Source organism: Larus michahellis, chromosome 2 (assembly GCF_964199755.1).
Source record: "Larus michahellis chromosome 2, bLarMic1.1, whole genome shotgun sequence".
Lineage (NCBI taxonomy): Eukaryota > Metazoa > Chordata > Aves > Charadriiformes > Laridae > Larus > Larus michahellis.
The window spans coordinates 16,891,839-16,918,142 of NC_133897.1; the positions used below are offsets into that span (position 1 = coordinate 16,891,839).

The 26,304-nt window shown below is 40.5% G+C and overlaps 1 protein-coding gene across 10 annotated transcripts in view; it reads left to right on the forward strand.

Annotated features, from left to right (window-relative positions):
- Window positions 1-5,941: 5,941 nt before the first annotated feature.
- ARHGAP12 (Rho GTPase activating protein 12) overlaps window positions 5,942-26,304 on the forward strand; it is an 82,135-nt gene continuing 61,772 nt past the window's right edge. For 3 of the 10 annotated variants that reach the window (XM_074574268.1, XM_074574273.1, XM_074574276.1), the window contains exons 1-3: window positions 5,948-6,111; window positions 7,147-7,220; window positions 12,093-12,851. In XM_074574268.1, coding sequence (XP_074430369.1) covers window positions 12,183-12,851 — 669 coding nt within the window. In that variant the 5' untranslated portion in view covers window positions 5,948-6,111; window positions 7,147-7,220; window positions 12,093-12,182. Of the gene's footprint in view, window positions 6,112-6,308; window positions 6,434-7,146; window positions 7,221-12,092; window positions 12,852-26,304 lie in introns of those variants that run through there. The other 7 variants (XM_074574267.1, XM_074574269.1, XM_074574271.1 and 4 more) reach the window with 5 other exon arrangements.

Consider the following 26,304-nt stretch of genomic DNA (forward strand, 5'->3'; position numbering starts at 1 on the left):
TCCAACTCACATCTATTCACAGCTCCAACAGGAGACCCTGCACATAGAGTATTTCATGCAGCAGCAGCTTGCCCAGCCACACAGACAGCCCTGGCCACTAAAGCTGTGCCAGTGCTGGTAAATAAAACAGGCTAAGGCTGTCCTCTGGCCCTGGCAAACTGGCAGCATCCACCAGCTAAACTCTTCCACCCTCAAAACCAGACTGGATGCATCTAAAGTGCCTAATGGGAACAGTCTCTGGTCTGTGCTAATTCTCAAACTGCTTGAACGTGGAGAGATTCGGTTTGGCCAAAACCACGTGCCAAACCCACGCCGGGGAGCGTGCTAGCAATGTCACATGGTGGGCAGCCCCGTTTGTTTCCTGGCACAGCCATAGCCTTAGACTGTGACTTGCAAGAATGTTTACTGAGTTGAATACCACACTTAACAAATGAAATATTTTTTCTGAATCCCTGGGATCCATAGAGTCAAACCTCTTCCATCAGGATTGTTCTCTACCTCTGTTGTCTTCAAGACCATGGTGACCAAGCAACACCTTTAAGAGAAAATATCATGCTTATAGAACAAAAGATTTCAGAGAAAAACTGAAATGTAACACATGCATGTCTATTTTTCTGAGGATAGGTAGGATTAAATTAACTTCAGGCAGCTGAAAATTATAATTCTGTCACTCAATTCATTCTCATGAATTTGTTTAATTATTTTGAATATGAAAAGTTTGACATTCACCAATTCCAGTAGCAATGATTTCCATCTTTAACTACATCAACAGACTCTAGAGTGCAATTGTTCTGATCACATATGGGTGCCTACTTTAAGATGAGATGAATTATTCTCCAGACTCCTTTGACTGTAACAAATACAACTCCACGGATTCTCAAGGGAGCTTAGACATCCAGCTTTGATGTAGGTACATGCTTACAGACACCCAAAAAACTTGGGCAGGATGAGTTTCCCCCCTGACTTTTAGCTATACGTGTCAAAGCGGAGATGAATCCCACACAGTCTACCAGTTTCTGCTGTTCCTCAGAAATAGCATTCAGTATAAACTGGACAACCTCATGTAACTTCACTGTGACTGTCCACTGGGAACCGTATTGGCCCGTGAGAAGCCTGTGCGGTTGCATGGGACTAGCAACACGCAGTATGAGCTTGAACTTCCAATTTCAGAGTGCCTGGAAGGGAGCATGTTGGGCCCTTGCACTGGAGCAAATTCTGAACTTGCGTGATTTCAGGAACCAGAAACTCCCTCATGTATCTATCTTCTCTAAAACTCCCTTGTGCATCTTCTCTAAGCCTGAATTTTGTGCAGTATAATAAAATGAACTTCAATATGTATAAAACATTTAACATACAAGGCTTTATTTCATTCTTTTTGCACAGCTATGTAATATCTTTATATTTCTTTCAGTTCTGCTTATCAGTGGTTCATAAACGCAATTCCTTCCTTTTCATTAGACAAAAAATAAGCTTAGAAATTAAAGACACTAGTGCAGGACCCTCCTTGATTCTGCAAGGTACAAATGGACATTTACGTTGTGCTTTTTAAATATCAATAGTTTTCATTATAGGTTTATCGCAGGAAAGGGATATTGTTATTTAAAGGATTAATTGTGCTTTTTGTATGCGTCTGTTAGCTCAAACCATGGCTAGATAAAGACACAACTAGTTATGCAGAGTTAAGATTTCATTTAGGCAAAGGTCTTAATTCAAGGTAGCACAAAGAAATGTCCCCCTTTACCTACTGCCTGCTTTAGCGATTCTGTCAGAAAAATGATTATTCGGTACCTTTCTCCACTGTTAATTCTGTGCTGTGACTCAGAGGTATCTTTTCATGCTCACCACAGAAGTGACACGGTTTGGAATACTATGCTCAAGAGAAAAGCGATAAACAATTTAACTTTGCAGGTAACTAGTGAGGCTGGTCTTGGCAAGAGCAGAAGTAAAGGATCTGTTTGACCAAAACAAGCATTACTTTGTTCTTTGGCAACGCTTACAATCAGATAGTTGTAAAAAATTGCTCTTTACTTGCAAACTGAGACTGCTAATACAAACAATAGGCACATTTGAATTTTTGTCACAGCGTCCATTGGATGATCTCAGAGATACAAATAATGAACAGCACAATGACCATGTGGCCAATGAACAGCACAAAGTAAAAAAGCATGCATTGACCACAGCCCATTCTGGCTAATGTGATTTACAAAAATAACATGCTGGCAAGATGGAAAAATCTTACAAATTCCTCCCCGATTTTTCACAGTAAAACAAATTATCTTCTCTGAAATGTGGATAAAAGTTCCTCCTTAAGGCAGAGAACATTCCTTTGTAGTGTCATGGTGAAAGAAGTTCTTCACAGAACTTCTGAGAAATCTGGGTTCCTTTTTCTATATTCTTTACTTTCTTTGTTCCCTTTTCAATTGATTTTCCTTATAATGTACAGTTATATAAATAAAAATGGCTCATCTGTTAGTTGAGTCAGGAGATGGGGAGTAAATTGACACCTTCATGCAAAAAGCCCACGGTATCTGTGCTTTGTTAAAAAGTCTTTTTGTAGTAGTGAGAAAGAACAGAAAGGAGGAATTGAATTGATTATATGTGTATGTGTAGGCGGTAAAAGTATTTTTAGATAGAGGTGAGAGGCTAGAAGCTGTCAAAAAACTGAGAGTAGGAGCAGAGTAGACAGGAGATGCCCCAGGTAATGTGCTTTATATCAGGCAAGTTGAACCATTTTATACAATACGCTTGTAAGTAGTATTTGAAGTAAAATAAAGGTGTTTTCTATTTATTTCAGAACCGTTTGCTTAGTTAAGTGCATTTATTTATCTAAAATCAGAATGGTTTCTCTAGTGCATGTCACTTCTGAGGTTCTAAGACCAAACACAGAGAACAAGTCTCTGAAAAAAGGAGTCGAAACCCAAGGAGACAGCAAAATGAGCAAGGGGGATGTTTGCCGTACCTGCCTGCTAAATGTGAGAAAGCTTTTTGTATTTGCCTTTTCAGTCATTTCCGAAAGAAAGAATCAACATAGTTCATAATGAGATTAGTCTGTTTGGTAAAGGGGGGTGGCAAACAATGAATAAACAACCCAGATTTAATACCGATCACATTTTAAGCAGCACATTTCTGTTGGTTACCTAACATCAGTCCTGGCATGAGTAACAGGACAGCAACGTCAAATTTCAAATAAGCAGTTCAAATTAATTAAAATATGACACGCATCTAGGATTACTGCGATTGAGGCATAAAATAAGGGACAGCTGAACTTGTAGAGATTTGAAATAGAGGACTCAGAAGAGAAAAAATAGCAAAAAAGTAAAATGGGATTTTGCCCTTCAAATTTAATAGGCTCAGACTAGTATACACATGACCCCAGTATTTCAAAACTTTGAATCTAAGGAGAGAAAGCATCCATTCTATGTCTAATTCAAACTCCAAAAATGGATTTTTCTAAGACTGGATTTTGAGAACTACAAAACTTGTTTTCTATGGATTTGTGTTTTATGATAGATTGTAAGTATTGGGTCAACTTTTTCTCCACAATTGCAGCATTTATAATGTCACTTTCTTACGTGGCTTCTCCTGCACCTCTACACGGCTGCCTGCTTTCACAAAACTTGTGGGAGCTTAATTACCTTTGAGACAACTCCCTTTTGGCAAACATAGTTAAATTTGGACAAAGGTTTTGAAAGTCTGGCATAACAGGACAGACAGACACAGTTCAAACACTGACTTTTCATAAGGAATCAGTTAACAAAGAGAGAGATGGATGTCTTTGTGTGTGAGTTATGATATAAAACATTCAGAATGCAATAGATACATGAATTAAGATTCCTGTAGTTTCTACCATAGCTCACATAAACTACATCAAGCAATTGCAGCTGGCAATTCTTTCAATCTGAGATTCGCGAGGTCACTACATGTACTGGATCTTTCCACATAACATATGTATATAGCCCCATCTGAGGTTTCAGTATGACAGCCACCCTACATCTCCAGCAAAAACAAGTCACGTACAGAGTAAAGGTTGCGAACTCCAGCTCTTTCTACTCCAGTGAAATGATAGAGGAATCCTTCATAGGCAGAATACGCAAGAGATGCTAAAATTGGAACTTGGGCCGGACAGTTTATTTGTAATGTGGAATCTTTTATGACTGCGCTTGGGCAGGGACTCAAAATTACATATCTTCTGGCACCTTCAGCTCTATTATGCATGTTGATATTATGCGGGACCATTGGTTGAACACTGACTCAGAGGGAAGAGTGCCTCAGACTGAATCACTAATGCCATATCCTGCAGCACTCCAGTGAAGCCTTGGCAGCAAGGAAGGATAATTACAATGTGGTTACTATGACTGATTTTTGAGATGCTTTTACGTATACCTCAGGCATGTCAGTAGCTAAAACGCAGTCAGCTTGCTCAGAAATACCCAAGGGTCCTAAGTATACTGTATTCTACCACAAAACTAGGCATACAGATACAAAAACATCCAACTGAACACCATACCCTCAATTACTCTGTATCTTTTCCACATATGTATCATTTACAAAATAATGAGTACAAAACTACTGTCCTTTTACATGTTCCTGTTGCCTTTTAATGATAAATTATGGACATCTATATGCAAGATGTTGTTTCTCTTACAAAACACATGCTACTCTCTAGTCTGTTTTCCCAGAGTCTGTAACTGCTGAACGAGTAGGTGTGACAGTGGTATCAGCCTTACAGCATCAATAGAATTTTAATAACGACGTTTTGTGGACAGACAGCCCAAAGTCAAATGATCCTTGGTGTCAAGGGGACATTTTCACCAGCATTCAGGCTAAGATACACAGAAGCAAAGCTTTAAGATATTTGCAGTGTTTACTACTTGTCTTGCAGATTGTCACATACCATCTGATACGGAACATCAAGGAAATACAGATATTGGAAATACCATTCAACATGAAAAATGCGTCCACATGTTCAGTTACACCTATTGATACTATTTTTATCTTTTCCTCAAATAGAGTCTTTGTTTCCCTCTTTCTCTTGCTTGCACTCCTCAGGTCCCTACCCATTGCCTTTCTTTCCCTTCAGCAAACCTGTTCTTCCCACCTTTTGAGGATTTTACTGTCTCCTTCCTTCTTCCGTGTGTTAAAATTATCAAAGAAAAAGTTTGGGCCAACATTAGTCTTGATTAGATGAACTGAGCGCAGACAGTCCACACGTCTCAGTGCCATTGTTTCAGGATGTTTGCAGATTCATGCAGATACCACTCTATCAGTTACAGGCAGTTCATGCTTTCGAGGTTATCTTTGCAACCACGAGGACAAGACACCGTTTTTTTAAAAGAGAAAGATAAGATTGCTCACAATTTGAAAATGCCGTGAAGACCACATAAATGTTCCCAAACTGGATGTTTGACAACTTTTACTAATATAATAAGAGATACCGTGCAAGTTAACTTGGAATAACCGATCAGGAGTATTTGTTATTATTTCTTTTTGGTCACACTATTTAAAAATTGTCGTTTCGTCTGTTATCAGCTATGAAAACACTCGGACAGACCCCTGGTTGCAGCGAGGCAGGGGTGTAGTTTTTGTTTTCCCTCGGTTCTTCCCATCACGGACAGAGAGGCCTGGGTGTTCCCCATCGCCAGCCGAACTACAAGCTGATCTCCGGCCGTCGCACCGCGACCATGGCGGAGACGGACGGCGGAGCGCCTGGACCAACCTGTGCGCTCACCAGCCTCAAATTAGGAGCAACATGCCTTCGGGGGCCGCCCCAGCGCTCCTCAGCGCCGGACCCGAGGGTCGCCGCCGCCGCGCTGACCGGACAGAACCAGATCGAACCAGATCGGACCGGAGCGGCGCGGCGGGAAGCGGGGCGCACGGCACCCCCCGGCCACACCACACCCCCCTCCCCACCTCCGCCTGGCCCCGCCCCGCGCGCCCCGCCCCCGGCACGTGACGGGGGAGCGGTGACGCCGCCGTGCCCCGGAGCTGACACTCGGCGCGGGGCGGGCGGGCGCAGGGGCCGTGGCCGGTGGGGCGGGGAGCTGTGAGGGGGAGCAGCCGCCGCTGTCGTCACTGGAGCGGGGCTCGGGCCCGGCCGCGCCGCCGAGGCAGGTGAGGGGCTGGCGGGGGGCAAGGAGAAGAGGGAGGGCGGGGAGGAGCGCGGCGCCGCCGGGACAATCGGGCAGGGCAGGGTGGCCCTACGGCGGGCGGAGGGCACGTCTGGGCCGGGGCCGGCTCACGGCGCCGCCCGCCCTCCTTCCCTCGCGCGGGGCGCCGCCGCGGAGCGCCTTCCGTGCCCGGCGGGCGGCGGGGGGTCTGGGCGGCGCCGCCCCGCCGTGCCCCCGTTGGCGGCGGCTTCGCTCCTCAGGCGCTGCTGGGAGCGGCGGGTTGGCGGCGGTGGGGGAGGAGGCAGCCCCGCACCTGGGCTCTGCCGGTGGGCCCGCGGGGGCGGCACGGAGGGCGGGCAGGGCCGCCCGACCTGCCGTGTGCCAGCGCCGCTCACCTGCCGGGGCTGCGGCCAGCGGCAGACAAAGGGAGGCGGCGGGCAGCGGCGGCGGCGTGGCGGCCGTTCCCGGGCTCCCCCGATCCGGGCCCGGGGGTTGGGTGGGGTGTGGGGTGTTTTGCCGCCCTTGCGTTAACTTGAGCGCGGCAGCTCCGGGCGGGTTGGCCGGGGTGCGTCGGTACGGGTTTGTGGCGGTTTTTTATTTGTAGCCTGCTGTTGGAGTCAGAACAACTTAACAAAAGCCCGCAACGAGGGGCGAGTGGGCTGGTGATGGGCTGGGGGCGCGTTGAGGCGCGGGGTGCTGCAGCGTGGCTTGAAAAGTTGTCCTGACAGTTGTTTAAAAGGCATCGCTTATCCAGTACTCTGAGTCATGGGTAATTATTAAATGGTTACTTATTATGCCTTTAATTTTTAAGGAAGTGTGAGCTCTGGGAAGCTAGCTCACTTGGGAGCAGTGCTCGATTTCTAACCTATGCTAGTAATCTCTGAGGAAACAGCAAAGGATTAAGCTTGTTTTCATAAAGCTTAGAAGTTGTCTGTGTTTTGTCTATATTTGTTGTTTGCATTTGCATCTTTGCCTCTATTTTTATACAACTTCTGCATGCTCTAGATGCTCACTTTGCAGATGGTGGTGGTTTTTTCAGGCACCGGTGAGGAGGGCTGGTTGTCTGCATGAAAATACCGGCTGAGGAGTGAGTTGTGCCCCTTGGGAAGAAAGGTATGAATAGGGCTGAATTCTGACAAGGTTGTTGTGTGGGACCTGTCTCACGAGCAGTGGTCGCGCAGTATGGCTTTAACCCCTGAGGAAACTGCCCTCGGAGAAGCAGAATCATAGAATCTAGTGAGCTATAGCCAGGGTATCTCATCTGTCATGAACTGGTAAGAATTTATCCCAATTTAGCTTCAGTAATTGAGTTTATTTCTGTATCGGCACTGCAGAAGGGTTCATTTCAGTAGCGGGTGAAGTTCAGTGCTGAAAATGGAAAAAGATTACACAAGTCAACTGCTGCTGCTTTGTAGGACACTGTGAACAAGGTCACACAAAGATTTTTTAAGGCGATTGGTTAATATCCTTGGTGGCATTTTTAATAACTTATCATCTCTTTGTATTATAAAGTAAGTAACAATTCCATAACCATGGTAAGGTTTTTTTTACAAGAGGAAAATAAATAGTAAAGTCTTTTTAGTATATCTTGCATTTCAGTTGCCTGATTCTAGAAGATGAGAAGGAAATATTCTGTGCTTGATAATTTCAAAAGAGAGGTATGAAACACCTACAGTGTACCTTCTGATTTTCATTCTTTTTTTGGCCTTTAGTTCTAGGATAATGCTGAAGTTAGGGGTGATCATACCTAATATATATGATCATATTATATACACATCGTATATGATTATACCATATAGACATGCCTCTGTGTATTGGGACCATGCTTCTTTTAAAACCGTTTGCATGTGCCTCAGGATCAGTGTAGTGAGCAGTTAAGATTGGGTGCCATAAGGAGGTGGCTGCGTTGCTGTAGGGCTGAAGTTGCCCTAGGAAAGACATACCTAAAGCTCTCTAAACCCAGCCTGTCTGAGGGTGGCTGAAGCTGTCACTGCAGTTACTTGGGTCTGAAAAGGTCCCGATTTCTGTGGATGCACATGAAATCCAGCCAGAGGCAGGTGTGTGCATGCAAACTCCCTGATGCTGCGTTTGCATCCCCCGCCGCCGTGTGGAGGGGCTGTGGAGGGACGCGGGGGGCACCGGAGCGGGCCGTGCCCCCCCGGGGCAGGAGCGGGGGCACCGGAGCGGGCCGTGCCCCCCCGGGGAGAGGAGGAGCGGAGCGGGCCGTGCCGCCCGGGGCAGGGGCGCGGCGGGGAGCGGAGAGCCGGGGCGGGGAGAGGGAAGGGAGGAGCTAACCTCTGCAAACACGGAGGGTTGCCAGCCTTACTCAGCCTTGGCTGAGTCAGAGGTGGGAACGGTTCCCATCGGAAGTCGGAGCCCGAAAGGATGGGTACCGAGAGGACGATCCCTCCAGCGCGGCGGGGTGCGGGGGTCGCTGCCTCAGGGCCGTGTGTGCGGTCACAAATGTCCTCTCTCTTCGGGGCTGCAGGAAGGCTCTGTGAAAGGGTGGAATGTATTTCCACGCGGGAATGTGTCCCACCTTAAGTTAGTTACCCTGTAGCATTCGGATTTCACTTTACCAGAAGAAAAGTGTGGCCCGAGTCTGTTTCTTGGTATTCATGAATAAGTTTTCTTAGGTCTTTGTTGTCAGTGGGGCCAGTCACTGTATTAATCTTTTAATGAGGCATTGAGGCTTTATTTAGGGTATTAAAGCTTGCAGGTGTCTTCTGTGGAAGTAAATAATTTTTCATGCTTATCATCCTCTAATTAGGGTTCTTCAACCTTCTTTACCAAAGTGGGTGCCACCCAGCATTAATGCTAAAGGAAAAAAAAATAAAATACAGTGAGATTACAAGGTCTGACCTGCCATATTGCTTCAGTTGTTGACTAGTAGCACAATGAAGTCAGTAGTCCCAAATGTCGATACTGTGCATTCACATCTGAATTGTTCTAAGCCCCTTAGAGCAGAGGTTTGGCCAAGGCTTCCATGGCTCTTTAACCTGAGTTCTATGAGGCAGATACATGGACCCTTGAAAGGCCATTACAATTAGCTGTCACCTGGGCTGCGCATAGGGTACAGGCAGTCTACCTTCTGTGGCACAATATCTGTGTTAAAAAAAAAAAATGCTAACAAAATAAAACTTAATGCATTTGGATCTGTGAAATCAAGGCCATGGTAGTTGTTTGCAGACCTACAGGATTGATGTTGATATTTGTTAAACTTACTGAGAAAGATTTCCGACCTATACCATAGGTATCTCTTGTTTCTCTCTGAGGTGGAGAACTAGAACCTTGCTTGATCGTGATGATGTGATCTGTTTCTAAAACTGTTTTAGTGTTCTGACCAAACACAGAACAAAGCCAGTCTCTCTTTGATCGTGTGTTCAACATTACCAAATGTTTGCTATTGACTTGATAATTTTGCAGCTTGGATGAAAGAACAAAAAAATTGTGCTGCTTATTTTTGTTTTTTCCTTTTTTTGGAAGGGGATGAGGCTGCAAAACTGACTTCAAAAGTGAATAGAGCTATTTTTGTAGCTACTGCATTTTATTTAACTTGTATTTCTGAAAATTCTGCTTTTTAAGCATGAAATACAAGTTATTGAGCATATCTGTCTTGGAAAAAATGTTAAGCATGCAATCTCATTAAATAGTTACAAGGAATTGGCAAAAGAGAAATGAAAAATCCAAGCTTTTAAACACTTGGTAGCCCTGTGGGAAACCATAGGCTTATGTTCTCTTTTTGGTTTCTGTATGGGAGAAAGAAAAACAGTGTGAATGGGTCCTCATCCTACATTTCAACTCCCAAGGTAGCAGACCTTAGAGGTAGCCTGTAACTTGGAAAGACTTGCGTTTTTCTGGTGTATGACCTTGAGGCCACGGAAGGGGTTGGGAGCAGCTTTGAAAAACTGTTGGGAGGAATCAGGTTTAGTAACAAGGAAAAAATAACATTTGTGTGGCAGAGCTTCCAAAACTAGGAAGAGAATGGGAATGTCTGCAATTTGTTCATGTTTACCTTCTGCTACAGTTGCTAAACAACTGCAGAGCTGTGCTTAAAAATACCTATTTATGCAATACAGCAGGTAAGCAAGTTGTTTTGTACAGAGGCTGTAAATAGACTACAATGCTGTGAATTTCAGTGTACCATTTTATGGTAGAGAGAGTAAACACCAGAATCCTAGCATTCTTTTCTACTGCTTTGTGTTCCTACTGTCAGGCTTTGTTGAATGTGGTACCAACATTCCTTCTGCCAAGTCCTCAATAAAATTGTAAGTCTGACCTTGTGATTCCATTTGGAGTCTTGTAAATGATGGTAGCTTTCAAGTTAACTGTAGGAAATGCTTCCTGGAAGTAAAATAAGATGGATTGCTGGAGAGAGAAAGACACAATTTAAAGATGAGCACTTCTGTCTTGGCATCATACTTGAGCTTTTTTGCTGCTTCTTTTTCTACAAACTTATGGGGGAAATGTGTGTTTTGTTTTTCTTTTTTCTTTTTTTTTTTCAATGCTTAGACCAACTAGGAGAGATGGTGAAAGAATTTTCTTCTGTTTTTTCTGTCCTTAGTCCTGTTTAGGGTAACCAAGTTCATGTTGCATGTGTGTGCCTGCATGGAATTGCATTAGTTCCACTCTGTGTCAGGGTAAATGATGCAAATTTCATCACAAATTCTTAACTTGCTGAGCTGCAAGTTTCTACAAAATGTTTCTCATTCATGAAGCATGCATTTTTAACAAAGATTTACTTGCCAATCTTTGTAAGACTAAATGTGACAGCGTTTTACTTGAATTCTCCTACATCCTATTTGAATGATAGAGATCTTCCCCTTTACTTACATGCTTTGATTTTCAAGATTAAGAAATCATTTCATGATAGTTCACTATGTTGTGTTCAGTGTAAATTGGCAAGACTATCCACTCATGAATTGTGACATTGATGCTACATGGTTAAATAGAGAGAACTTGTAGTTCATGGGTGCGGATACAGTGGTGGTTGTCTGGATTATAAGGTGCTAAAAGTCCCTTTCAAAATTGTCATGTGTTATCCTGTCATTTATTATCCAGTTTTGGTTCATATCCTGTTTCATTATTGTTGGGGTTTTTGTTTGTGTTTTCTGTTTTAGCCCTTAAACTCATTAGATCAGTAAATACCACAAAAAGCTCTCTTAACAGCAAAGTAAATATGCAGAATTTAAACCACTGAAACCAAAGTACCTTGGAAACATTAAATACTTTTATTTAATACTACCATGGTTATAGATGAAATTCTATGTTGCAGTTATACTAGCAATTTAAAGAAATAACAAGAAAAAAAAAGATTATACTACCTGTTTTATAGACAACAGCTAGATCCAGAGGCAACATGACCCGCAGCCTCAGCCCGTGTGGGTTGTGGAGCTCCCTAGTCATCTCCTTCTTCAGCAAGGTGAAGATCAGCAGGCTGTGCAGAGTGCGTACTGCACAGGGGTTAAGGATTGCCAGCCCACGCTGAACCTGGTGACAGGAGTGTAGCATTGGAAGAAGATTTAAGGGCTTTCATAAGGATTTTTGAGCACTCTGAAGGAACTATTGAACTGAAACAGGAATCAAAATAAGCAAATAATAATCTTTTCCTTCTCAATACTTCAGTTAAAACCAGCGTAGTAACACATGAAGCAATTAAGCCTATGTGTAAGCAAGAGATTGACTCTGACTAGTTCCCCCCACCAAGCCCCTGGTGATCAACATTATTTAGTAAAGAAACGACAGGCTTAATGAGCATCTTGATAGCAGGAGGCTTGTGTGAATAGGAGAGTTAAATTGGTGACTAAGTTGTTCTACTGACTTTCTGACTGAGAAATGTATCTGAACATCTTGCATTTTTCCATCAATTTATTAGTCTGACATTGACATAATTGAACAGGCAGGGTTATTTTTGAAATTATTTTCCTCTGAAGTGCTCTTGGACAATTACTATATTACATATAGATTTTTTTTTTTTTCTTGCAGCTCTTACAGATTATTAACAGGAAAATAACACTTCTGAAACAGAATGTGGCTTACCTTTTGCCTGAAAAGGTGAAATCTTTTCAAATAGAAATGGCTGATAAAGGTGGGAAGATCCTTCCAGGACAATTGTACATTGAAGTGGAGTACGACTATGAGTATGAGGCCAAGGACAAGAAAATTGTGATTAAGCAAGGGGAGAAATACATCTTAGTGAAAAAGACTAATGATGATTGGTGGCAAGTCAAAAGAGATGAAAATTCCAAACCCTTTTATGTGCCAGCACAGTATGTAAAGGAAATACCACGAAAAGCGCTGATGCCACCTGTTAAGCAAGCAAGCGTGCTGCCAAATAACACTTTAAAGTTGACACATGGATTACAGAGATCAACTGAAAATGTGAATAAGTCACCAGAGCTTTCTAGTTTTGGAAAATCTTCTCCAATTCAAGTGTCTTGCTTAGTTCGAGATGCCAATCAAAATCTGGGACCGAACAATAGCCCTGGTCAAACTCTTGGTTTGAGCCTGGACCTTACCCAAAACAACGGAAAACTTAACAATGAGTTGCAATCTCCCAAGGTTTCCAATCAGTATCGAACCGTCTCCATGGGTCATTTCCCATGTCCAGAGTTCTTGGAAATAGAGAAGACGAGCTTTTTGCATGAACAATCATGTGATTCAGCAGGAGAAGGCTCAGAAAAAATTCACCAAGATTCAGAGTCTGGAGATGAACTCAGTAGTAGCTCCACAGAACAAGTGCAGGTAAAGTAAAAAATGGTCCTTATAGATTTGACCGTGGGGTTTGTTTTTTTTTTTCTTTTGTTTCCTTATTGCCATAATTGCTTTGTAGTGTTTTGAGTTTTATTCCTGATAAATTCAGATTGTTTAAGTAAAAATGTTTTGTCTCAGCATGAACTGGTTATTGAAGTCCAAACAGTTGATCTGTATAGCTCTGTTCCTTGCAGAAATACTATGCTTTGGGGATTAATTCCATTTACGTTATCCTGTGATTGAATGTTACAGCAATGCTTTTGTTCTTTCTTTATTAAGATTCTTTTGAGATGACACTGAATTCAGTTTATATTTTCTTCTAGAGGAAGGGAGCCTACTGCAGTAACTCCTCACTTCTTGGCTTGTTGAAATAATAGTGCTAGTTACTTAGTTACTGTCAGCTTTTCCTAAATGTGCGTATAGATAGCGTAAGAGCTGTAAATTGATGTATTAGTGGGTTTAATAGTTTAAAAATGGGACACTAAAGATTTGTGTGGAGTTTAATTTCTGGTTTGATTATTTTATTTGTAGACTTTTGTTGTAATGAGTCAGCCTTGCCAATTCTGCTTCTCACAACTTTACTCTGGATTAAAACTCAAAACATGTGAGTTTGTTAATTAGTATGGAAGAATCTCAGGAATGATATACTCCCACTTCAGGCTAAAACTGAGCGTTGATGGCCTTTTTTCCTTAGTAAAGTGGTTTCTCTCACTTTTTAATTTTTTTTTTTTTCCTTTTAATATGGCCTCCCCCACTCCCAGCAAAAGATTAGCACTCTGACTTAGGTAATTGGGTCACTTCTGGTACGGGTAGCCGAGTTAATTAATCTTTTGTAATTCCAGGTTTGTTCTTAAACCAATGATGTATGTGTACATACACACACTTATGTATGTGTGTATATAGATAATTCCCCCACCTCACACCCCCATCTTTCTGCAGGGACATGTTAAACTATTTTAAAATTCTAAGGTTAAAAGCTCCCTAGTCTTGAACTTTTTTAGGTTGTAATGTGAAACTGTTGCTTGGGTACAAAGTGATCATTATAGTAAATCCCACTTGCCAGCATGTATTCAGAGTACCGAAGGAACTCACTCAAGTGTAGTATTCAGATAGAAGTAGATGCTAACTTTAGAAATAAAAATCTTATCAAGGAGAGCTGTGAATCAGTACTTTGCTAATAAGACACAATTAAGACAAAGCTGCTTAGTTAATGAGTGAGTGTGGAAAGATCTTAAAGACACAAGATTGATTGCGTGGTTTATGTAGTCTTGAACTGTATGAGCTCATATATGTATTAATTGAAATACTCAGAATCAGTAGTTTTTCAACATCGTACTCTATTCTTGGCCTCATTCTTGAAATTCAGAGTTTCTCTAGTTATGGGACTTCATGCCTCCAATACTTGTATCTTTTATGACAATTCTATTTTAACACACACCTCCCCCCCCCCCCCCCCCCCCCCCCCCCCCGAAATAATAAGGAATAAATGGGATTACTGAATTTAATATTTTTTTAAGTAATTTCTTGCTTATACAATGTGAAGATTGATTGGTTTTCTTGCACTTTCATTACAGTAGTGTCCTAGCTCACTGAACTTGATATGAGTCACGATAAAATAATTATTGGATACTTATTTTAGAAGCATGTGTAGCAGCCCACCTACTCCCATAATAATTATTGCCAAAAAAATTATGAAAATGCTAAGGAATGTTTAGAAAGTATATCCTACTTCAAATAGTTTACCACACTGAAGTTTATATTGTATGTTAAGACAGTTCCTTCTACTGCGCTGACTACAGTTTGATGCACTCCTTGTCTAAAGTGGATGAAATTAATGTTACATGGGTGTCTCTTGTCAAACAGTAAGAAAAACATGGCCTGATGCTCAGTTTCCACTGGACTTTGTGACTGTTGATGCAGTGACACTTTTCACCTTTTTCCCTACTGTGTCCCTAAATACACTTGACTCAACTCTACAACCTATTTATAAGTTTGGATTTGAGTGGGGCAACTATGCATGTATTTGTAGGCTTTGCTGGGTTGTAGAAGGTTGGAAGATGGGAGTTTTCACACTGCTTTAAAAACTACAAATCCTCAAAATGCTACATTTCGACTGTGGAAAAAGGATGGCAGTTTCTGACTGGTGTTACTGAAGAACTTACCATTATTGCAGTCTTGGGCGACAAGAGTGCGTGTGCTCACTGTGCCTTGCAGTTGTCTTATTTTAAAACTGTGAAGTAACTTAATCTTCTTGTGGGCAAACACAGGCTCTTTAAATACAATGAAAATATTTGACATTTAGTAGCCATGGGGATTAAAGCAGTAGCAGCACTGATGTCACCGTTAGCTCAGTCTAGATGTTCAGAGTGCCAGCCTTCTCACTGGAACAGCCCCGCGTTTTTTTTAGAATTCTTTCAATAATGAGCATTGTTCGGTAGAAATCAGCTGTGCAGAAATTAATGGCTCAGAAAGCTGTTTTTATTGCTCTTAGTCTGTAGTGAGAACATCAAGTTCCCAGCTTTCACGCACAAACAGGATTTCAGTTCACAAGAATGACTGTGGTTCTCCCTCCCCTGCCTACTGTGGAGTTCAGTTTTTATGCAGTCTGCATTATAATAAACTCTAAGCTACAGGTGTTTTCTCCTCAATTTGTAATATTAGAAGCAAGAAGGATCCTAATACTTTTGTGTAGGTGATTTTTTTGGGGGGGATTGAGGTCATAGTATTCGGCCCTAGCCCAACCTTCAGTGTGTTTTCAGTATCCTGAATACAAATGTATGAGATGCAGAGGAATGCTTCTATTATGAGATTCTTCTAAGAGGTGGTTACATTATTCTTTGAAGATTATCCTACTCCTTTCCAGTAATGAAGTGCAGGTTCTGCAGCTGTACAGTCTCCAGCTCATAGGCTTGCTGGCTGTGGAAATACTGGAAGATCCAGAGTCTCCGAAGTACTGCGTAAAGGAAGGATTTTTTAGGAGCTGAAATATTATATGAAGTGGAGGATGGAGAGGTGACAGTGGGCAGAAGAATTTGCTAATGAGGACGTAAGCAAATGATCTGGTCAAGAGAAAGATGCGGACTGGGTAATGAATGTTCTTGACATTTTATGCAAAGAAATTCCAACTATTGTGTGCAACTCTGGTGCGTAAGGCATTGTAAGAATCAGATGTTAGTTTATGGACTTGAGCTGTAGGAAGGCTGGAGGTAATTTGAGGAAGAAGAATTTGAGAGGAAACAAGCTCCAACTTAACCAGATTTAAATCTCTGGAAGAGATGGTAACTGCAAGTAGAATTGGAATTGAATGAAATGGTTCAGGAGTGCACAGCTGGGCATAAGAATCGCTAACATGGAGGTGCTTGAAACCATGAGAATCAATGAAATTCAATAAAATTTTAGGAAAATGGTGTCAGGTGTGATGTCCTGATCCCACAGGAAGGGCAGAAGATATTCCTTAGAGAGGCCAGGGATGGGGGGAAAAGGAAAATTTTGAAAGAATTCTGTAGCAGAACACAGATGATACTTGAAAGAAGCAGAAGGGAGGTGCCAGCAGTATGCAGTGAGAGCCCCAAGTAATTGTTTTGAAGAAAAAAAGTTTACATGTTTAGGCATGCCTAAACAGGAAAGAAAAGTTGAAATGAAAGTGGAAGACATTAAAAGTGGTCTTGAAAAGGAGCTTTGGGCAGTGCTTGCAGGTAAAATCTACTAATAAGTTTTGAGAGAGAAGGCGTGCAGACAGGGGAAGAGTTGGGTAAGTTCAGAGATCAAGAATGAGTCGGTGTTATCTTTATAAGGATGATACTTTGGAATAAAATTGTTACAGACAGAAATTAAAACCTACTTTCAGCAATGCTAATGCATAACCTACGTGAAATCACTTTGTTTCTGATGAGTGTTACCTCATTTTCTATCGTAGGAGACATAGAATATATTTTAGAGTAAAATACATGCACTGTCTTAATGTTATTTTTTATGCTCATTAAAAGTTACTTTTAGCAGCAGTCTGGTTTTAATCATTATAAATATAGACAGTGACCTATTTGCGAAGATTGTTCTGTCTTTCATCCTCTTTAGTAATTGACTATTGCATAAACTGTGAAGCACTAAAGGGGATTATCACTAGGATGGCTGTTTTGCTTTGATTAATTCTGAGCAGTAAAGATCTTGCAAAGAGACCTTTCTGTCTCACCTCTGCAATTTCTGTGGGATTGCTGTAACTTTTTGTTAATAGAGAAAGCAAGTTTTTTTTGGTTTATGTAGAAGATGTGAGAGCACCTCTTCTGGAGATCTTGGCACTGTTGACTTTGTCGCTTAGTTGAAAGACTGGTGGGAAATCATTAATGTTAGACTGCTTTGTTGGTCAACCATTAAACGTCTAAAATAAATGGCTATTACTTGTTTTGTGGAGCCCAGAATTAATTTGCTTCTATTATAAGAAATTTCATGCTATTTTTTGTTTCATTCATTTGCCCAAGGAATAAATAAATTGACAGTAAGAAGGAAGCATGCTATAAACCAGAGTTGTTCTTAATGAAACTGAGCATGTTTGCAGATTCATGGTGTTATGTGTAATGTAATACTTTGAATTATATTTTAAGTACTATCTTTTTAATCTCTTAACTCCTTAAAATCAGCATTTGTTATTCCAACGATGTTAAATGCTGAAATATGCCCACTATAACGAGGTGAAGAATAACTTTAAATGGCAAGGAACTAAAAGCTTCATAATTCAAGGAATTTTGTAAAACACTAAAACAATTTTTTTTTTTTGGTAATTCCAGTAACTGCTGCTAGAACTTTGTAACTGGCTTGAAATGCTTCCTGAGTTACATTAGTAACTCTCAATGTTGTCTGTCCCGGAACCTTTAAGGAACACTTTTCCTGGCTTTTTTTTTTTTCCTACCCAGTGGCAACAGGTCTGGATAGTTTCACTTTAGAGTGGTGGTGTTTGTGATCAGTGCTCTCTCAGTATTTTTAATATGTAACTACTGTGTAAGTCAGCTAGCGGGCAGATATCTCTTTTGGTCCAAATGAGTAATTCTGGAATTAGGTGCCCTAGAACCAGAAGGCGCTGTGTCCCACTAACACAGCCTACAGCCCCTGTGCTCCTCTGAACTTCCCTGCTGCAAATCAGATCGACCTTTTTTTTTTTTTTTCTTCCTTAAAAAAAAAAGTATAATCTATGTGAGGCAATTGTGGAAAAATCATAGCCTGGGAGACAAGTTGACTAGTTCCAATTCTGGTGTCTGAATGCTCAGCTGAGTAAGCTACAGATCTACTCGGTACATGCAGTTTCGTATTGTGCTTTCAGAGTTGAAACAAAGATCTAGAGCCCTGTTAAAATTCTGCAAGTGCCAAAACAGTCTTCTGATTTTCCACCTCTATTTATATTAATTTTGTGCAGCAAATGATAAAGTGGAACATCCAAGGCATCAACTCATATTCATAAACCCGTGCCTGTAATCCTCGCAGAACTGCTTACTAGCTCAAATGAAGCTCAAGCTGCAGTGCTTAAGGAATAACAGTTGTAATATGGAATTAGGTTTTCGGTTTTTCTTCTGGAAAAGTGTGATTTCTAGTGTGCGATATGGTGCCTGTTGTCTCACCTGTCTTTTCTTTTGAAGTAGTGCAAAATCCCACCCTCGTCAGGGGTGACAGCAGAATGTCTATGGATGGTGCAGTAAAGGCTTAAAAGAAAAGCTGCCCGAGGAAGAAGAGAGGGTGTTTTGTCTAAATTGGCTGGAGATACCAGGGACTTGCTTGTTCTTGGCTGGCAGTGCTTCTGTTGGTTTTAAGTTTGGAACCTCCAGACATAGAACAAACTCAATTTTTTTTGTAATAAACAAAAATGCGTTTGAGAATATTTGATCATACCTTGTTCTTGCACATAACCGAATATAAACAATTGCATTTGGTGTGTCTTTACCTAGTTACTATCTAGGCGGTTCTTTAATATTGCAGTGCTTGCCTATGGAATAAATGTGCTGTTATTTTGTGGAATTCTAAAGAAAGTATCACTTGTTTCACAGCAGTGTGACAAAACGATAGGGAACATATGACTCGGTACAATAAAATGCAGAACACTTTTTTCTTTTTTTTTAGGCAGCTCTCTCTGGAATAGTAGACGTTTGTGCTTAAAAAAAGGAAAGTAAAATCTATGTGTATCTAGTACCCAAACAGCTGATATTTCTCTGAAATGCCTTGTCAGGTATGTTTGGTTTAAAAACCATAGAGAGAAACAGGTTTTGCCTTTACGTGGGGTTTGTTCTAATGCTAAAGGACAATATTTTTGGACAAAACAATCTTTCAGAACAGTAAGAATTGAAGATTTTCAAGGACTTTTGTGATGGTGAGTAATGGGGCAACATAGTGTTAGATTGCATTTATCAATTTTGAATTTAGTCTATCTTAATATGGCTTCTGAGTTAGTTCTTGGGAAAGATAGTACATTTTTAGTAGATTGTTTTATGAAAGTGCTAGGTTAATGCAGGGAAGCAAACAAACAAGCATAGAGAATGCCAGTAGTAGGAAACATAAAACAAAAATGCAGAACGCTTAATTCCATGGTATTTCTGTGTTTTAAATAGCGTGCAGTTGCCTTGAAAAGTGCATAATAGTGCTGAAAATAGCATAGAAGAGGTGAAAAATATGAGCAGAGATGTGGAATAGTTCTTGTGTGAGGGCTTTGTAAAAGTCTTACAAGCCAGTGGGTGCACATTTAGTACTGCGTGCAGAGGGCTCCTGATTTTTAAGTTGGTATTGTAATTATCGATGCTGAAATGGCTGAGAGATTGTTGAGAAGTAAAACAACCTTAATTTTGTTTTTTTTTTTTTTTTCCTTTTTCAACATTTTATCTGCTTGTCTTGTCTTTTCTTTTGTAAACTATTTTGTCAGAGACTTAGAGCTTCTGTACAGTGATGCTCTGAAGACTGGCATAGTTATTTGGAGTCCATATTTCAATTAGTTCTGTGCCTGATATTCAAAATGTAATAGTTTTAATTGTTGCCTTTTTAAATAGTTTGCCTGGGGCTTCTGGATGATCTTCATATCCTCCAGTTAAACAGAACACAGGGAAGCTATTTAATTTAGACACAGTGCTGAAGAGCAGAATTTTATCTTTGTTTTCTGGTGGTACCTCACATCTGCAGTTGCCGTCTTTCTCTTGCTTTTGTGGTTTGTCATTCAGTTCCATCACGTTGCTGCTCTAGTCACCACCTGGCTCTACAAATATTTATTTCCAGTACAGCACTGGGATGGAGTGGTGCTGGCTTAAGTAGTCTTGTGATCAAGTATGTCAATAGCCCATATATACTCCTTTATTGCAATTTGAATAATCATAAATCATCTACTGTGAAGTCTGCAAATCTGATGGATTGGAGGACACACCTGCCTTTTTAGCGTCGCTGATGTGATGCGACTTCTGCAACAAATGTGCTAATGTAGAGAAATACGCTAATAAAATATTATGTTTGATAAAAACAAAAATACTGTTAACTAACTTTCTGTATTCTCAGCTGGTTGTTCAATGTATCTAATAGTGTTGCATACACATTTCTGTTCTAGACAGCTTGATAGATTGCCAGGATATTGTTTAGAAATGATTCATGATAAAAGAGAAACTTCATACTGTGTTGCACATAACCATTGTTTGTTCCTTAAGTATTTAGAAGAACCTTTATCCTGTGGTAAAGTGTTGTAACACAAAATACGAAGTTCTTGAGTGACTTTGATGTGACTGCTTTTCCTGTTGAAACTGAACAAAGGTGCTTTCCCAGCTGCCGATGCTCTGTCAACATCTGGCACTATACATTTCCTGGTTATCTGCATCCATTTCAAAGAGGTAATAGATGGCTGTCATGCATAACTGCATTGCGCTTTAGACGCAGGGGACTATATATGTGTGTATGTATGTACATATATTTTCTATAGAAAGATATAAAAAAATCAGGGGCCACTGTTCTGTTTCTTGATAGCACTTTGATCTTGTTTTGCACCTCATATAATGTAACTACCAACTTTAAACTCCTTCACAAAAACTTCATGAGATGTACTCATCAGTATTTTTTTTTTTTTTTTGAAATCCTCCAAATAAGCCAATTTGTCCTGGCTGTGACTTTGTAATTATCCTCCCTCCCAGCTGCTGCACTCTAATTTTTAATGGCATCTTCATGCTACCCTCAGGCCCTGTACTTTTCGTACCATAACCTGTGTTACTCCTTATGTCTCACGCCCACAAGCTATGCCAGAGGACTTCATCGCTTCCTCCCAGGCGTGCTTTTCACAGCCTTGCTTTAGGGGGGGAACTGGAGCCTGAGCTCCCCGGAGAAGAGGCAGTGTGGCCTTGCTAGTGGCCCAGCTGTCACCCAGCCTGGTCCTTCCAACCCTTTGCATATCGCTCTCTTGCTCGCTGAGCTCAGCCACTCGCCCTTGTGCCCATGGCAGATCCTAATGTGTCATCCGCCGCAGCCTTGGCAGTAACACGCTACAGCCTTCAGCTTCACTTGCTTTCCTTACTCTTGCCTTTTCCAGCTTGAAGGGTTATGTTCTTCATGTGACTGCCTGAGCAGAGAGGACATTTAGAGTGAGGGAAGTAAAACTTTAGAGAGATTTTTTTTCTTGTTATTCTTTCATGGTCTTCTCTCTCACAAGGAGAGATCTGTCTCAGTTCCTTCTCTTTCCAAGTTTGAGAGCACTTGTTCCTATAGCAGATGTGGGTTGTGATACACCAAGGTGTAAACTTTCCTTGAAGTTTGTCTACTTTTCAGTTAACTATACGTGTGTCTAAAAAAAAAAAAAAAAAAAAAACCGAAAAAAAACACACCAAAAATCCAACCTGTATTGCATCTCTCTTTTGCATTTTCCCTAGTTCATAATTTGCTATTGTAGCCATCAGTGGAGCAAAACTTGGATACGCTCTTTTTTTTTTTTTAATGGAAAACCGGAAACACCCAAGTGCTTTGCTTTAGCTGAACTCTTTTATTCTTCTTTTCTTGTTTTGTAAAGCTCTAAAGCCTCAGAAGATTTTGTCCAAACTTATGGTGTGATAGTCCATACAGCATTTATGAGGGCTGTAAGACAGAGTGCTTTCTAGCTGCTGCCTGTCTTTGGCATGCTGTTTATTAAAACAAATAAGAAGAATATTGTGGGGTAAGATGATGTTACACAATTTCTTTCTTTGCAATTGATTTCTGAAGAAAGTTTTCTGAGTGTAGCTTAAAAGGCTGAATTTAAATACCATGTCCATAGGTGGTCTCAGGAATTCCATATGCTTATCCTGCTCTCACGTCATCTTCTCCCAGTGCCTCCTTACCTCTGCCTAGAAGCTGCTACTACTTTGCTTCACTATGTATTTTGATGCAAACTGTGATTTGAGGACCAGGCTTCTGTATTGTCCTTGGTATGGCTGGATCTGGGCTCGAGTGCAGCCTCAGAATGGTTGTAAAATAAATAAAATTTCACAAATAATAAATCTTTTTATGTTGTCTTATCTGTCATCTGAAAAAAAATATGCTGGTTTAATATCTAATTTTATTGAAGTAACGTAGTAGTTGCAGACTTACTTTATTTTAACATCTGTTTTAACGTTGAAACACAAAATTAAGTGATAAAAGTACTTACTCTGGGTACTGAATTGCAGCAATAGCTGTTCTTAAAAATGAAAGAAATTCTTGCTAGTGTAAGGAAAATAAAGGGGAAGAAAGAGTGCAGAAATGCATGTCTGAGTTTCAGGCTTTCTACCCTGAGACTGGGTGCCAACAAACTGTCTGCAAGTAGAGAGAAACAGACTAAGAAATATGGCGAAAGGACAAATATGTATATTTTTAGTTGTTGTATGGGAAAAAAAGATGCAACCTAGTTGAGATTCCTATGAGAATTTTATTGTTTTGCTTAGTTCCACTGTAAGGAGTGCATATAGCCTGTTGCTGAATATTTCTGGGATTTTGAGATAGTCTTTAACAGTACAATCATGTACTTGCCTTTAGTATTTAAAAATACCCCCAAACCTCGAAAGTGATCTTAATAATCTCCAACTCCTTGAAGTTATATGCAGTGGATTGTATGTATTTCTAAAAATATTCATCCTACTATTTGGTACACTTTTGCTAAATGGAATCGCAATGTTAAAATTAGTGAATGTAGCCTATTCTAGCTCAGTTAAAAGTTGAGAATTAAAAAAACTATCTTAGAAGCACCATGGCATAATTGCTTACAGGCTTTTTTGTGTGGTCTTAAACAGCTACTAAAGAAAATATTTCTACTTTGCTCAGATTTTGAAGTAACTCATATAAATGGCCCAACTGCTAACACTTTGTTCTTTTTATGTCTTTTAAGGCAGAATTTTAAACTGAAGTCTTGACTTAAACTATTGTGTGTGTGTATGTCTTGCCTGGCAGGAGACTTGGCTTCTAGTTCATCCTTCGTTACCAGCAGAAAATGTTATGCATGATGTAATAGTAGATGTTCTTTGTCTTAAGTCACTAAAATACATGAGGTTGAACATGAGTTCAAGCAACCCTAACAAAATTTAAAAGTTCTGACTGTGTGCCGGAGCACGTGTATTGTGGAGGCAGCAGCGTCTGAATTTAGAAGGACTTTTGTGACATTTTGTCTTAATTCTTCGTACCCCGCCTCTGCCAACACACACACCACACCACCCCCCCTCCCCCCAATGATGGATGGCAATATACGTGGGATTTCTAGGGTTTGTTTGGAAACTTTAACATGCAAAATAAACAGCTGAGTAGGTATGTATACTGGAGGTAACAATACATAAACAGCCAGCTTCTGGTCTTGTTAAGAGCCTGACTTGTAATGGGAATTTAATTTTAAAATGTTTTTCCAGTAAAGCTGTGAACTTCATGTCTGTAAGTGCCAAAATCAGAAGTATTTTTCTTGGCCAGCGGGGTTTCAAGCACAAAACACATCTAAAGTTTTGGAAAAAAGAAATACATTCATTTTGATGCCAAACACTTTTCCTTCTTTTGCTTTTTGCCTAAAGGTTTGTTTGCTTCAGGCAGGCTGGTGAACGTCCCTTTCCAATGTTCTGGGAGACAGTAAGGATGTCAACGAAATGCAATATCCTAAAAAGCCAAAGACTCCTTTAGAAAGTGAATTGCAGTCTCTGCTCTAAGTTGTTGTACAGTGACTTTATCCTGCACCTTCTACGTAATCTTGCTTTCTGTCATGGAACCCACTAATTCTATTCCGTGTTACACAGTAAATGTGAAAGAATACTGGATCTGAATGCAGATTCAGCAAAGGATGATCCACCACAAGGACTGATGGCTTTTAAAGACAGGAAAGTCTGATATGCTCACTGTTGGTTGAAACCTGCCAGGTGAAAATGAGTTTTGATGTTAAAATAATGAAATTTTAGATAATCTGTTTTAATAATGAGCTAAATGGGTAATGGGAGCTCAACATCTGATTTTAATTCAACCATTTAAAAGCTTACTTGTTTTGTAAGCTTTTAAAGCTTACTTCGGTTTTGTAAACAAACTGAAATTATGTTTACGTATGTGAAAAATGATCAATAGTGTGTGAAAATGGCTTTTTGTGTTATCTGTAAACTTCAGTGATGCTTGAGGGAAGGTATATCTGGAGAAAGAAACCCATGGAAACAAGCTATCAAAATCATATCAAACAGCTTCTTGTTCCAAATACTTTTCAAGTTGGGGGATCTTTTCATATTAATTTTTTATGCTAAGCATCTCAATAAAGGCATACTTTATGACAGAAGTGACTTTTTTTTTTTGTAATGGATATTTATAACGTCTTGATGCTGCTAGATCCAGTTTGTTATGGTGTGCCAGTATGGCCGAAAGCTCTATATGGAGGAATGTTGGCTGCAAGGCTCATGGTACCTTGAGGCTTCATTATAGGTTTTGTTATGATTGTGCTGGACTGTCCATGCCACACCATTTCCCCATCCTCTAATCTCCTGTTTCAACGGAATTCTAAAAGGCACAGCTATTAATACTTCCAGTAAGTGTTATTTATAAGATAGAGCTAATCACCCTATATACTCAATTGCCACTCTTGTGAAGACAGGAGTAATGTTAGCCTAAAACCTATTCAGGTATTTTAAATTTCCCAGTAAGCCTTATATTTTTAATATAGCATTTGCACTAGGTGTGAGTGAACAGCAGAGTCTTAAGTCATCAAGCCAAACAAGCTGTATTTATTGCCAGCATTCCTGCGGAAGGCTCTGCTAGGTTGGCATCACAGCTACTTTACAGACCCTTGTGGGACCTGGAACCTACACTGCCTGCGGTTGCCCGTATTTCACCTTTTTAGAGGAGCTCAATGGAAATGTCTCTAGAAAACAGCATAGAAATCAATGGCAAAGTATTTTTGTATACAATAATTTTAAATACGCTTGTTCTTCTGTGTGCTTCATTCATGGCAAACTATTGTTTTTTTCAGAAATAGTAACACTTTAAATGCTGCTTGTTCATGATACTCTGCTCTAGCTGGATCATCAACCAAATGCAACAGACATCTAAAGGTGCACCGTTTACTGATGACAGTAGTAGAAAAATAACACGCCCTTTACCCTAGTATATATTTTTCTTGGAGACTCCCAGAAAGTTCAGCTTCCATCCAGTCAGTTCTTTCTGCAGCTCCACAGTGGATTTCCGGCAGCTTCCGAGAACAGCTTTATGCGCTGAGCTTTGCTATAGACTTCAGTGTCTTCTCTTAATGCATATCTGTCCTTAAAAGAATTTTTTTTTTTCCAATAGCTTGGCAGATAGTGCTGCAATACTTTATTATACTTGTATTTTCAATGAGAATGTTCTCCAAAGGCTGGTGGCTCCGGCTGATCCGGTGGCTGCTGAGCATGGGGTTGGGATGGAGCAGCACGGGGGAGGGCTGTGTTTGCTATAGCCAGCGCCTGGGCACCGCTTACTGCATGTTGCTTCATCAGCACGAAGCTATTAGCAAATTCTTGCCAGCTCAGCTATAATGTACTGCTAATAGGTTTGCTTTATTGCATAGGGTAGTCAAAAAAGCCTGGGATGTTTTAGTAATTTTAAGTAGCATAACATTCCTCTTAATGAAGTTTGACAGCATTTGCTAAACTCCCTCACATTGTATAACAAGAATACCATTAATGCATTACTGTGTACTAGGTGCTGGTAACTTATTTGTGTATTCTCCTAATGAAAGTTTTCTTATATGAAGGCTTTTGACATAATTTCTAATGTATTCTATAAAATAGATTCCCGGCAAGAAAAACATCTGTGTAATTATTCCATTGTAATACTCTCTTAATTTTGTCAAAGTTTTGTATTTGTTGTAAGACTTTGTAAATCTTAGTTCAGTCAAAAACCCCCCAAACTCTTGTGAGTTGTTTTTTAAATTACCTTGCAGTATTTTAGGACCTGCTTTGTAAGCTGGGGTATGCAACGCGCAGGGGCTTAGCGTGGCCTCTTTCACTCG